The sequence below is a fragment of the Aplidium turbinatum genome, chromosome 4 (genome assembly GCF_918807975.1).
Source record: "Aplidium turbinatum chromosome 4, kaAplTurb1.1, whole genome shotgun sequence".
NCBI lineage: Eukaryota > Metazoa > Chordata > Ascidiacea > Aplousobranchia > Polyclinidae > Aplidium > Aplidium turbinatum.
Window position 1 is genome coordinate 28,231,971 of NC_137475.1, and position 13,629 is coordinate 28,245,599.

Consider the following 13,629-nt stretch of genomic DNA (forward strand, 5'->3'; position numbering starts at 1 on the left):
TACGGTATCAACGAAAAAAGCAAGCACTGTGTTTCACTTAACACACACTCAATGAGAGCCTTGTCCTTGAACTTGCTTGACAAGTTTATCGAATTCCGGAATTATGGTTGTCAGTGCACATCTGATGTCATCTTCCAGTTGAAGTCTATTGCGATACTTCGTTTTGATCATCGTCAGAGTTGAAAAGCCAGATTCACACAAGTAGCCTATGTGGTTGGAAATGGCAAAAGAGCTGAGCTGTTGCAGCTTGCTTGCAAAGATCTGAGACTAGGCTCCGTCGACTGCACATTTGCCCAAAATTGAGTCAAAGAAGCCTTTTTAAACTTGTTTTTCCACATCCGTCGGCTTTGCAATTCAAGCAACTGTTCAGCAATGCAGTCCATATCTGAATGAAGTTCTAGCGCTGACACCTGAAAAGGATTCCGAACCCAATTAAAGATCCTGCAATAATCGTTGGAAGGAATATAACGATCCAGTTCAGAAAGAAGTGAGGTGCTCAACAAAGATGGGAAGAATGACGCCCAAATTGATATTATTCTCTTCCACAAATCAGCTAACCTCCCATTTTTCATTCGATGCATCCACAGCTTTATTTTACGTTTGAATGCATCAATACTTTCCAAAACATCAAAAAATAATTTCTCTTTTCCTTGCATAGAACTATTCAGTTGGTTTACATGGCTGAAAACATCGGCCAAAAATAGCAACTTCGCAATCCATTCATCATCACGAAAGCGATCAGCAATTCATAATTTTGCTCTTTTAAAAAAGCATGGGTTTCCTCTTTAAGAGTAGCCACTCTCTCAAGCACCTTTCCTCGTGACAACCAACAAAGAGTTGAATGGAACAGAAGCCCACTGAGTTCCGCTCCCATTTCGTCACACAAAGCACAAAATAAGCGAGTGTTCAAAGGACGAGATTTAATATAATTCACCACAGATACAACCTCTTTGAAAACTATGGCAAGATTTTCTTGTATTTCTTTTGTTGCCAAATTTTCTCTGTGGAGAAGACAATGAACAACCGAAATGTTATTGTTTTTCTTTTTCACAAAACTCATGAAGCCTTTCTTACTTCCCATCATGGCTGGAGCACCATCAGCACAAACTGACACGCAATTAGACCACTCAAGCTGATGTTCTTCAAAGAAGTTATCCACTTTCTTGAATATTTCTTCTCCTGTGGTATTTTTAGCAAGTGGACGGCAAAACAGAAACTGCTTAACGAAATCATTTGTGTCAAAATATCGCACAAACACCATGAGCTGTGCATCACTTCCAATATCGGTTGTCTCATCCAGTTGCAAACTAAATCTTTCACAGCATCTTATGGCAGCGATTGTTTGATGCAGAACATTTCTTGAGAGTTCTTCGATACGCTGCTTCATGGTGTCGTTTGACAAAGGAACCATTTCCAGTTTGTTAGCAACAGCATCACCACACATTATCCTGGCCATTTCAACAGATGCTGGTTTAATCAAATTTTCTCCAGCTGTGTGAGGTGCTTTTGCACAAGCGATTTTCCATGCAACCGCAAAAGAAGCACGCACTGCATGACTGTGAGAATATACTATTCCTCCCCAAGCAGTTGGGCGATCAATGCGACTTCGCTTCACCTGATGCTCTTTTTCTTTAAATACTTCAAGAGATTTGTTAACAAAATTTCCATGGTTTGATTCCAGGTGCCGATGAAGTTTCGTGTCCTTTAAAGAGCTGTGAGCTAAGACTGTTAAGCACAACACACACTGCGGCCTCACTTCGCCATTCACCTCAATCGAAGTAAATCCAAGCTTCAAGTATTCATCATTATATGCAAAAACTTGTTTTCTTTTAGCCATTTTAAGTAATTCTGTCTGAGACTGTTCACCAGGCATCTAATCTAAAACTGACTGTGTTCTCACCGGTAACACAGTCAGTTTTGGAATTTTAGCCAATTTATTATGACATCACAAAGATAAAGTTGGTGAAATAGGAGCATTTTACGTTTTATTTGTAATACAATATGAACTGACTACTATCAAAAGCAACTGTGCTCGTGGACTCATCCAGGCCCTTCCGCGGACTCATTTGAGTCCGCGGACTCGGGGTTGAGAAACACTGCACTATAAACAATCGCCACATTATCCTTAAAATCATGGCGCACCTGCAACTCCTATTTCTGTGTCTATTGCACAATGAGACGTGTTTGTTGCCGTTTCATATTTATTATCAAACACGTAGGAACGCAATGCATTGTTTTTATTTACTTATCATTTATCAATGTGAAGGATGATGTTGTTTCTGTGTCATGGCCAAGGTGTTTAAATCAACTGGCAACTTTGTTGATGATATTTGCAATACGTCATTCAAATGACGATCTGACAGGCGAGTGCAAAGTTTATTCTTTGCGTAATTCATTTTTGAAAAAAGCTTCTCACAGCAATATGTGCTTCCAAACATGCACATTACACGTTTTGCATTGTCATACAGATGAGGATAGGTGGATTTATGGACATTTTCTTTATAAAAGTTGGCAATTGGAACTGAATCGTGGAAAATTACTGCATAAATCAGTTTCGCTTCTGTTACGTCATAATTACACATATATAATCAATGAGTGCTTTCGCTTGCGTCATTCCTTGACAGTGGGGTACATAATTTTGAGTAATGTCAGACCATAATTTTGATAGATTTTGTAGCGTACATGGGAGTTACCGAGTAATGTCGGGACACATGTTAAAGGGCTTTTTGTTATGATATAAAATAAATTCATGCGTAGATAATGATGAAAGTTTAGTTTATGCACTAAAAGTAAGATCGTTCGAGGGCCGCAAAAAGTTTGTCCGCGGGTCGCATTTGGTTCGCAGTTTGCCGACCCCTGCTTAATTAATGCTAGAGGTAATGCCTGCAAATTGCTGTTTATGTGGCAGTGTCAGTGACAAAGACGTGTGCTATCTTTTCATGCTTTCAAACAAAACAAAGTGCTGAGAAGAAAATAGTCAAAGTTTTCTTCAAGTAAAGTAAACAATATCACACCAAATCAGAAGAATCGGTTTATTTAAATACAGAGCTTTCGCCACACAAGTGTGGCTTCATCAGTATAAACTGCAACAATAATAAAGAATGATATACTATTAAGATGGTTATAAAATTTAATGAAAGTGTTAAAAAAGTAGATAATATAGTAAAGAAATAGAAAAGATCAAATATTATACATAACTATAAGACTTTAGGTCAATACACTAGATAATAAGATGATAATTAACATGTAAAAATTCAAATCTATTAAAATTGTAATTGGAGAGAACTTTTAACTATAAAACTAGTTTCTACGTATTGTAGCTCCTATCATTTGTCTGACTTGTCTGACTTCTAACGATGACATAGCCTACACTATTTATTATCGTGATAGCAAGGGATGAAAACAAACTGAACTGCTAATTCAAAGAATGTTGAGATGCAAACAAACTGAACCGCTAATTTAAACAGAACTAAATTCTAAGAATGTTGAGATGCAATGACATTGGCATAGCAACGATAGGTTAAAAGTAAAAATGCATTTCAATAATGATGTCATAATGAAAATTTTATATAAGAAATGAATTAAAAATGAACAAGGGAGTAGTAAAGAAAAAAACGTATTGAAATGTTTAAATCAATTACTGAAAGAAAAGAACATCTAAATCTAAAACGAGAGAATTAGGATTAGGAATTAGAATTAGGAATTAGAATTAGAATAAGAATCCTAATTCTCTCGTTTTAGATTTAGATGTTCTTTTCTTTCAGTAATTGATTTAAACATTTCAATACGTTTTTTTCTTTACTACTCCCTTGTTCATTTTTAATTCATTTCTTATATAAAATTTTCATTATGACATCATTATTGAAATGCATTTTTACTTTTAACCTATCGTTGCTATGCCAATGTCATTGCATCTCAACATTCTTAGAATTTAGTTCTGTTTAAATTAGCGGTTCAGTTTGTTTGCATCTCAACATTCTTTGAATTAGCAGTTCAGTTTGTTTTCATCCCTTGCTATCACGATAATAAATAGTGTAGGCTATGTCATCGTTAGAAGTCAGACAAGTCAGACAAATGATAGGAGCTACAATACGTAGAAACTAGTTTTATAGTTAAAAGTTCTCTCCAATTACAATTTTAATAGATTTGAATTTTTACATGTTAATTATCATCTTATTATCTAGTGTATTGACCTAAAGTCTTATAGTTATGTATAATATTTGATCTTTTCTATTTCTTTACTATATTATCTACTTTTTTAACACTTTCATTAAATTTTATAACCATCTTAATAGTATATCATTCTTTATTATTGTTGCAGTTTATACTGATGAAGCCACACTTGTGTGGCGAAAGCTCTGTATTTAAATAAACCGATTCTTCTGATTTGGTGTGATATTGTTTACTTTATTTAAAATGTTTTGTCACACCGTGCATCCCAGTGGATCATCAGTTGAATTATAGGAAAATTTGATGAAAAGTTTAGGAACGAAGCTTTGTTTTGGAATTTTCTTCAAGTGTTCGAAAGTGGATGGACCATACAAAACTAGTCGTATATGTTCTCTTCACTTCACTGGAGATGATTTTGTTCACCACTAACCCGATTTGGATCTTCCCAGCAATGAGTGGCGTGCTGGGAACTTTAGGTGGTGCGTTTGCCACAAGTGCGAGTCTATGCCCCAGCCCAATGAATGTGTAGCCTATGTTGCTATGAAGTGCCACAGACGAAAGAACTTTTGAAGAAAGACGCACCTACCTGTGTTACCAATTTAACCGATTTTGAGGCACACTTACATCCTGCAGTTCTGAGAACTTCTTTTTATGAGGAGCAGGAAGAACTGGCGAAAAAGCAATAAACCGAAAGGAGAAAACGGAGACCTATCAAACGAGTAAGGATGCTACATTACGCTAAAAATACCCTAAACGCTAAAGAATGCACACTAAAAGTTCTAAGTAATTTTATTTCCTTGCAGGCAGTATCGGTAATTAGTCGCTTACAGGCATGAATTAGATTGGAGTGAATACTACTTACTACATTACTACAAGGTGATGCTCTCGGGAGCAACAATCGGATTGTGCTGTCGTCATGCATTGACGAATCCGAAACAATTTTCAAGTCCAGATGGCCGTTACACCGGATTTCAATGGCCAACTGAAGGCACATTATGAGAGAGAAAGAGAGAACTTTTATTTATGTATGAATAAGTTAGTGAATATGAGTGATGATTTGTACGATTTCTTCATTTTAGATTTTGTAGGAACGCATCCAGTACAGTTTTATTAAACTGCAAAAAACAATAAATCTTTGAAAAAGCAACTGCTTGTACCAACTCCGACCAAACTGTAATCCACCAATTACATCTAGAAAGCATTTGTTTCATACGTCGCTAACGACGCCCACCCAGGATGACATAACACCACCAAAGTCGTCCCAGAGCAGTAAAATATGGAGTTTTGCCTGTGGTGGCGCTGCGGAGCAGTCGTTTTGTATAAATTTTGCCCTAACCAGTCGAGCTTCGAGGTTAAGATTAAAATGTTCGCTAAGCATAGTTCTGCGCTAGGAAATGCTTAGAAAAGTTACTATACTTGGGTCCAACCTGTCAGGGGCACTTTAAAGCTGTTGAAAACAAAAACTTGTATTTTGGAAATTTTTTATATCGTAGTCCTGGGAAGATCAAAACCCTAATCTTATTCCTAACTCTAACCAGGGCCGGATTTAGCTGATGGGGGGCCTCTGTGCAAAAAATTTTTTCGCGCCGTTGGCTCCAAAAACTACCTCTACAACTGCAATAGCATTAATCCAGCACTGCACAGCATTTTGCAGAAAACTTCAAAGGCTGAAAGAAAAAAAAAACACAAAATCACATTTTTTCCACGTAGGGGGCCCTTTAAAATTTGGGAGGCCCAGGGTACCTGCACCCTCTGCCCCCCCCTAAATCCAGGCCTGACTCTAACCCATACCTTAACCCTTCCTAACTTTAATCCTAACTCTGGCAACACCTGATTGTGGAAAAATAGCCACTTTCTTATTTTTAAATTAAATTCTAACCCGAAGTGACTCAATCGTTAGGCTACGCATTTTGTGGCCGTTCAGTTTAATTTAGTTCTGACCATCACAGCGAAAAAACAGTAGGCTATATGACAAACATAGCAGAGGCCTAGAAAAAGGTAGAAGCGACAAAATGGGACGTTATAACGTGCGTGATACCAAAGCAGGACAATCAGTTTAAAATATGGCACGGTCGCAACACTTTAAAGGCATACTAAATGAAAATTTCAAACCGGAATTAAGCATTAAAATGAGTAAACTGAACATTCAAGAATACATTTCAAAAACAATTACCCAAAAAAAATTGTTTTCAATGGCGCTGGCAAGGCCCAAAGTCCAGTGTTTCATTTATTTTCATTTTTTTCAAAATGACCAAAACGTGCAAACACTGCTCGAGAATACGTAATAAAAGACAGCAGTAACAAAAGCCACGTTACCACATTTGATGTTTTGAGCAAACTGTCTGCTGTTTTGATGTTGAAATGCGCTGTTTTGATGTACATACATACATAGCCTACAGTCAAATCGCCCGCAGTAACAATTATTGCGTGATCGGTTGATTGCAAGTCTTTTGTTACGTAGACTGTACAGTCGCACGCTTCGTTGCTCAGGCCCAATCTCATTTTGAAAGCTCTGACAAAAGCACGCGCACAATGGTGGTCAGACCGCAATGGGGCAAAATTTTATTGAAAATTGTTTTATGGTAGCATGTTAAACACAAAGAACGTGGAAAATCGCCAAGTCAGGTTTTTCCTTTAGTACCCTTTTAATAAAAGTTTTGTAAATTTAGAATTTTTCTTTACTAAGATTAATTGTTAAAGAAAAAAAACTCACTAGCCTTTTTTTTCTCTTTTTTCTAAACTTATTAAAATTTTATTAAGGTGTTGCGACCGTGCCATATTTTAAACTGATTGTCCTGCTTTTGTATCACGCACGTTATAACGTCCGTGTTTTGTCGCTTCTACCTTTTTCTAAACATCTATGTTTGTCATATACTATTTTTTCGTTGTAATGGTCAGAACAAAAAACAAACTAAACTAAACGGCCACAAAAATACGTAGCCTAACGATTGAGTCATTTCGGGTTAGAATTTAGTTTAAAAAAATCACCTCCTGGTAGTATCGAACTCATATTCTTGGGAGTACGAGCCAGACAAAGATCGCACGTACCACTGATTCACTTGGCAAAAACAGTTGAATTTAGAAGTTATATATGTACAGTCAAACTTCGATACTATGCCACCTTGCTATTATGCCACTCTCGCTACTATACCGCTTTTGATCATCACCAACTAAATTCAATAGAAAATGTATTTACTATGCCATCCCTTACTCTCGCTAGTATGCCACATGAGAGTACAGTACTGTACAGTCAAGCTTCGATACTCGGAATGGCCCGTTTCGGCGAGTCCGATTCGGCGAGTCCGATTCGACTAGTCCGATTCGGCGAGTTTCCTATTTGGCGAGAGCCATTTTCGGCGAGTGCCCTATTCGGCGAGTTTTTGAAATTTTTAAAAGGAAATTATCGGGTACCGTAGCCTAATTACAATTGCCATTTTTACATCGTTTTAACGTCGCTAAACGTTGAAATCGTGCAGAAAGGAATAAAAAGAAAATGTTTGAACTATTAAATTAAAATTCGTCATGTCAGTTCAGTTATTTATATTTTTGACCATCATATCAAAAACAATACACGTCAACATAGCAAAGGTAGAAGCGACAAAACGCGAACGTTAAAACGTGCTTGTGACCGAAGTAAGTTGTTGAGTTGAAAGAAATTTGGCAAGGTTGCATCACCTTCAGAAAAATTTAAGATATGAAGGAAAAATAAAACAAAGAAAATGTTAGAAAAAAAATAATGTTTATGTCTATAAGTTAGTACTTTTGAATAGTTAAAATCATAGGCGCCTAACTATTTTTTTGGCCGTGGGGGCGAAAACGTGTTTCATCAGCAGCAACGTAAATTCAGTGAAATGTCACGCAGATGGATGACGTAATTATGTCGTCACACTAGGATTGCTTTTATTGCCACACTCGGAGTTATCGCTACGTTCGACCTGCCGTTAATTATTATAAACAAAGCTCGACCAAAACACATGCTATGCGTCTGCGTTGGCTAGCGGTTGATGGACTGCGACTCTTTAAGCAAAGCACAACATAAAGTTTAGCAACGAACTAGATTTATTAGCATGAAACAAGAGACGAAAAGGTTTACTAAAAAGTATACTGTAAATGGAATGAAAATACTAACTTGATCATATGCTTGAAAATATACCTGTTGAAAGCAAAATCATTCATGTTTACATCAATTCAACAGCACGTCACCTTTAATAAATTTAAAAGTTGCTGACATCCGTAAACAGCCCTTGAAAAATAGTTACAGAGAGACGTTTGATTAAGTTTTCGACTTGACATTGCTCCCTTTTCACTACAATATCGCAACTTATGGCTGACCAGCTTTCAAGTTCCAATTCGCTGTAATACGCCCGTTTTCGTGTTGCAGATGAAACAAAAGATGCGCATATTCCCCGCCTTTGATCGGGTTTCCATGGCAACGGACGTGTGTGCGCCATGCAGTTGGGTCCCTTGTTGTGTTGATTATGCCGCTTGTGCGACTGTGGGCAGTGCGGTTTGTACCAGCCCTTGTTACGTTGGTTAATGGTAACCTCGGGCCGAGACTTCAAGTTCATTTTCACAGCAACCGATTCACTGCCGCGACAATTCTCTGCAGAGGTTTCGACTTCCGAAAGCGACAGCGAGGCTGTTTGCTAGCGCATTAAGTTAAACGCACGCTGCGTCAACGTAGCAAATTATGTTGTTTTTGGGTGCATTCAACATCTGATGACATTGAATCGACGCAAAATGGTAGATTTTTGCTATGTCACAGGCAGCAAAATCAGTCATTTTTACATTGATTTTACGTCTGCAGACGTTAAATCAACGTAAAAATGACAGATTTTTTTGTCTGGGGTGGGATTGTAGCATCGCTACTCGTTTTAGTGATTATTTACTGCGAAGCTGTTGCGGTTTGCATTTAAAAATGTTTTCCTGCTGCCGATCGCTAGTTCATCTATTGTTTTATGTATCAATGCCGCATAAAAAGTTGCTCCCACGCGGAAATATGCGTGGGGGCCTGGTCCCCACGGCTTAGGCGCCTATGGTTAAAATGATTAGTTTGGATCAACAAATGTGTGACCTACACTCCTACAGCTTAGATTGAAAGGAAATTATCGGGTAGGCTACCGTAGCCTAGTTATCCCGACCAGCAAAAATTTGTTCCAAAAACCCAGTTAGCCTAACAGTTCATTTTTACATTGTAGTAACAGAATGAAAAGGCTAACCAAGTGTGTGGCCTATCGTTTTAACGTCGCTAAACGTTGAAATCGTGTAGAAAAGGGTGCTTTTGCTGACTAGGATACGTTGAAACTGAGAAACATTCACAGAAGCCCTACAATACGTTGCATTTTTAAGATAATGTATTCAGACGTTGAATCAATGCACAAATGAAATGTTATGCTAAATGGGTTCTTGGAACAAAGCGTAGGGCTTCTGTGAATGTTTCTCAGTTTCAAAGTATCCTAGTCAGCAAAAGCTCCCTTTTCTACACGATTTCAACGTTTAGCGACGTTAACACGATAGGCCACACATTTGTTTAGCCTTTTCATTCTGTTACTACAATGTAAAAATGAACTGTGTTCTTGGAACAAATTTTTGCTGGTTGGGATAACTAGGCTACGGTACCCGATAACTTCCTTTCAATCCAAGCTGTAGGCCACACATTTGTTGGTCCAAACTAATCTTTTTAACTATTCAAAAGTACTAACTTATAGACATAAACATGATCTATTTTTTTTTTTTTTTTGTAACATTTTCTTTGTTTTATTTTCCCTTCATATCTTAAATTTTTCTGAAAGTGTTGCGACCGTGCCAAATTTCTTTCAACTCAATAACTTACTTCGGTCACAAGCACGTTTTAACGTTCGCGTTTTGTCGCTTCTACCTTTTTCTACACCTTTGCTATGTTGACGTGTATTGTTTTTGATATCATGATCAGAAATAAAAACAACTGAACTGACATGACGAATTCAAGCACGTTTAAACGTTCGCGTTTTGTCGCGTCTACCTTTGCTATGTTGACGTGTATTGTTTTTCATATGATGGTCAGAAATAAAAACAACTGAACTGACATGAAGAATTTTAATTTAATAGTTCAAACATTTTCCTTTTATTCCTTTCTGCACGATTTCAACGTTTAGCGACGTTAAAACGATGTAAAAACGGCAATTATAATTAGGCTACGGTACCCGATAATTTCCATTCAAAAATTTCAAAAACTCGCCGAATAGGGCACTCGCCGAAAAGGGCTCTCGCCGAATAGGGAACTCGCCGAATCGGACTAGTCGAATCGGACTCGCCGAATCGGACTCGCCAAATCGGACTCGCCAAATAGTAGCAGACCCTCGATACTATGCTACCCTTTGGGACCGCGAGAAAGTGGCATAGTAATAGTATCGAGAGTTTGTAAAAACAGCCATGTGACATGACAATGTAATGCCACGTTGTGTTGTACGATTATAATTGTACGAGGAAATCCAATCTGAGCAAGGCGATGTTAAATTTGCTCGAGACCTGGGAAGCGCTGCCTTCCGAGGAAGATGCACGAGAACGAGGAGATCGAGCTTTCTGACTTTCTTGAAGCTGATGAGCGCGTCGAGACTGGTGGGTCTTTTACACTAGATGAGATTGCAAAGGAGATGTTGCTCCGCGAGGAGCCGATTGAAAGCGAAGATGATGAGATAACTGTTGAGGAGGAAATTGTTTCGTTCGAGGAAGCCCAGTGGGCATGGAGCACTGTCTGGAAGTTCACGCAGCACTGTCCGGAAGTTCATGCAGCAGAGTAGCAGGAAACCCAGTATGATGCAAGCATGCGATCGGCTAGACGACGAGGTGCATGAAATCCGCGGAAAGAACGTGCGCCAGCTGACGATTCCTCACATTAAATGCACAATGTGCTTTGCACATACATATACTTTTGCCGTTTTACAGCCGTTTAATCGTTTCGTTTGTAGCGTTTGTTATTTCGTCAATACAGTAATACAGTCAAACTTCGATACTATGCTATGCCACCTTGCTATTATGTCACTCTCGCTACTATACCACTTTTGATCATCACCAACTAAATTCAATGGAAAATATATTTACTATGCCATCCCTTACCCTCGCTAGTATGCCACATGAAAGTACAGAATTACTGTATTAACGAAACAACAAACGCTACAAACGAAACGATTAAACGGCTGTAAAACGGAAAAAGTATATGTATGTGCATGTAATGTGTTCTCTCAAGTTATCTACTGTAGCTCAGCTCAAAACTGTGAGGGATCGTCAGCTGGCGCACGTTCTTTCGGCGGATTTTGTACACCTTGTCTAGCCCAGAGGTCACCAAACTACGGCCCGCAGGCCGAAACCGGCCCGCAAACTGATTCATCCGGCCCGCCACGTGCTGCGGAAATAACAGCTACACTACAACTGTTGAGGAAAAAAGTTACCAAACTTTTTGTAAAGGACTGACCTTGCTGTTTATCATTCGGCTAGGCCACCACAAATGGGGACAGCCTAGGCCAAACTTGGAAAGGTGTAATGTTTTTTCTACAGCACGATGCCCTGTAGTATATCACAGCAGGGGATAACTTTTCCAGCAACCTTTCGATTTCCATCACAACTTTGCTATTCCACCGCTGGCTTAGTTATTTATTGTGCTCAATTCAAGTCATTGGAGATTCTAAATAGTCGTTTATCTTTTCGCAATTTGCACCCGGCCCGCAGCTGTTAATCTCGCAGCAATCCGGCCCTCAGAGAAAGAAGTTTGGTGACGCCTGGTCTAGCCGATCGCATGCTTGCATCACACTGGGCTTCCTGCTTCTCTGCTGCAAAAACTTCCGGACAGTGCTCCATGCCCACTGGGCTTCCTCGAACGAAACGATTTCCTCCTCAACAGTTATCTCATCATCTTTGCTTTCAATCAGCTCCTCGCGGAGCAACATCTCCTTTGCAACTCATCCAGTGTGAAAGACCCACCAGTCTCGTTCTCGTGCATCTTTCTCGGAAGGCAGCGCTTCCCAGATCTCGAGCAAATTTAACATCGCCTGGCTCAGATTGGATTTCCTCGTACAATTATAATCGTACAACATAACGTGGCATTACATTGTCATGTCACATGGCTGTTTTTACAAACTCTCGATACTATGCCACTTTCTCGCGGTCCCAAAAGGTGGCATAGTATCGAAGTTTGACTGTATGCAGTTTTTTCATTTGTTCTTCCATCTTTTGCTTTGAAAGAGAAGGTGAAAAAAGAAAAAAAAAACAGCAAGCGCGCAAAAGCAACAACAGCATAGCCACTTCCTAAATAATAAGGATGTCTAACTTACTGTATTTTTCTTTTCAGAATTATTGTTTGACGTAGATATTTTGTAATTACTTAAAAACCAAAGAAGTTCTGAATTCATATGGATCTATATTCTATATTGGCGGTGGCTTTGAAAATTTCAAACATTTTCCATTTTTATTTTAATAAATGAGCGCAAACAAGCTTTAAATCTTGAGACATACAATTTATAATGCATAAACATGATGTCAGAGTCACTGGTATATATTGTAGAAGCAAACCAAGCTCAAGATTTCACAGTAAGTATGTATTAATATATATTAAGGCTTACCGTATCGTAAACGATTGATAATTGTGTGAAATTTTACCATTATCATCATGCGTCGTCTTTGAGCCATAGATGAAATTGAATTTACGTCAAATAGCCGACTGTGGTCAATTACCTTGCACCAAATTGGGCACATCAGAATGTTGTGAACCCACATTCATTGCTGAAATTGTATTACTAATGAACAAGCCTTTTTGACTTATCAAATTAATAAAAAGTTTCAAGCTGTGCTGTGTTGCAATTACGGGTGTTCAATTTCGATTTTCAATTCGATTTCGAATAAGGTGATATTCGAAATTCGTTTTCGTATCGGACATATTCAAAATTATAGCTGCCCTTTCGGCTGAACGCGGTTGAAAGTAACGCGAGTGACGCGAAATCTGTCTTGTCGCATTTTGCAACCGAAAAAAGACTTCGACGCATGCGCATCGTCGATCACGTGACTATCACACGCTCTCGCGGGTCCAACGGCCAGTCCTGCACACGTGCGTTGAGGAAAGTCGTGCGCAACGTCGTTGTCTTCCACGCGCGTGCAGCCAACGGAAGGTGTCAGTTCTTCCGATTCCGATAGCCTCGACGTTGAGCCAACACAGGCGACGCCATCAGGCGATGAGCGAAGACGCCAGACCACTCTGACGGAACTCTTCTCCATGGGCAGGGTCCAGACGGAAGACTCCAACAACAGTGATGATGATGAAATCAGCTCAATCTCTGTAAAAGCTAGCCGCGAAGGTGTTTGTGATCCCAACGACCTCGGCTCCAGCGGAGCGATCGTTTTCAAAAGCTGGCCTGACCATCACGAAGCTGAGATCCCGACTGACGGGTGACCACTGACCATGTCGATCAGCTTGTGTTCTTAAACACCAAC

General features: G+C 39.0%; 2 protein-coding genes across 2 annotated transcripts in view; one reads left to right on the plus strand and one right to left on the minus strand.

Annotated features, from left to right (window-relative positions):
* Positions 1-673: 673 nt before the first annotated feature.
* LOC145769030 (protein FAM200C-like) lies at positions 674-1,837 on the minus strand. Its single transcript, XM_082580628.1, has one exon. It carries the CDS (start codon positions 1,835-1,837, stop codon positions 674-676), a length of 1,164 nt encoding a protein of 387 aa, XP_082436754.1.
* A 10,669-nt stretch (positions 1,838-12,506) lies between these two features.
* LOC145769032 (uncharacterized) overlaps positions 12,507-13,629 on the plus strand; it is a 41,205-nt gene continuing 40,082 nt past the window's right edge. Inside the window, exon 1 of the mRNA XM_082580630.1 lies at positions 12,507-12,732. Within this exon, the coding sequence (XP_082436756.1) occupies positions 12,676-12,732 (57 nt within the window). The 5' untranslated portion in view covers positions 12,507-12,675. The remainder of the gene's footprint in view (positions 12,733-13,629) is intronic.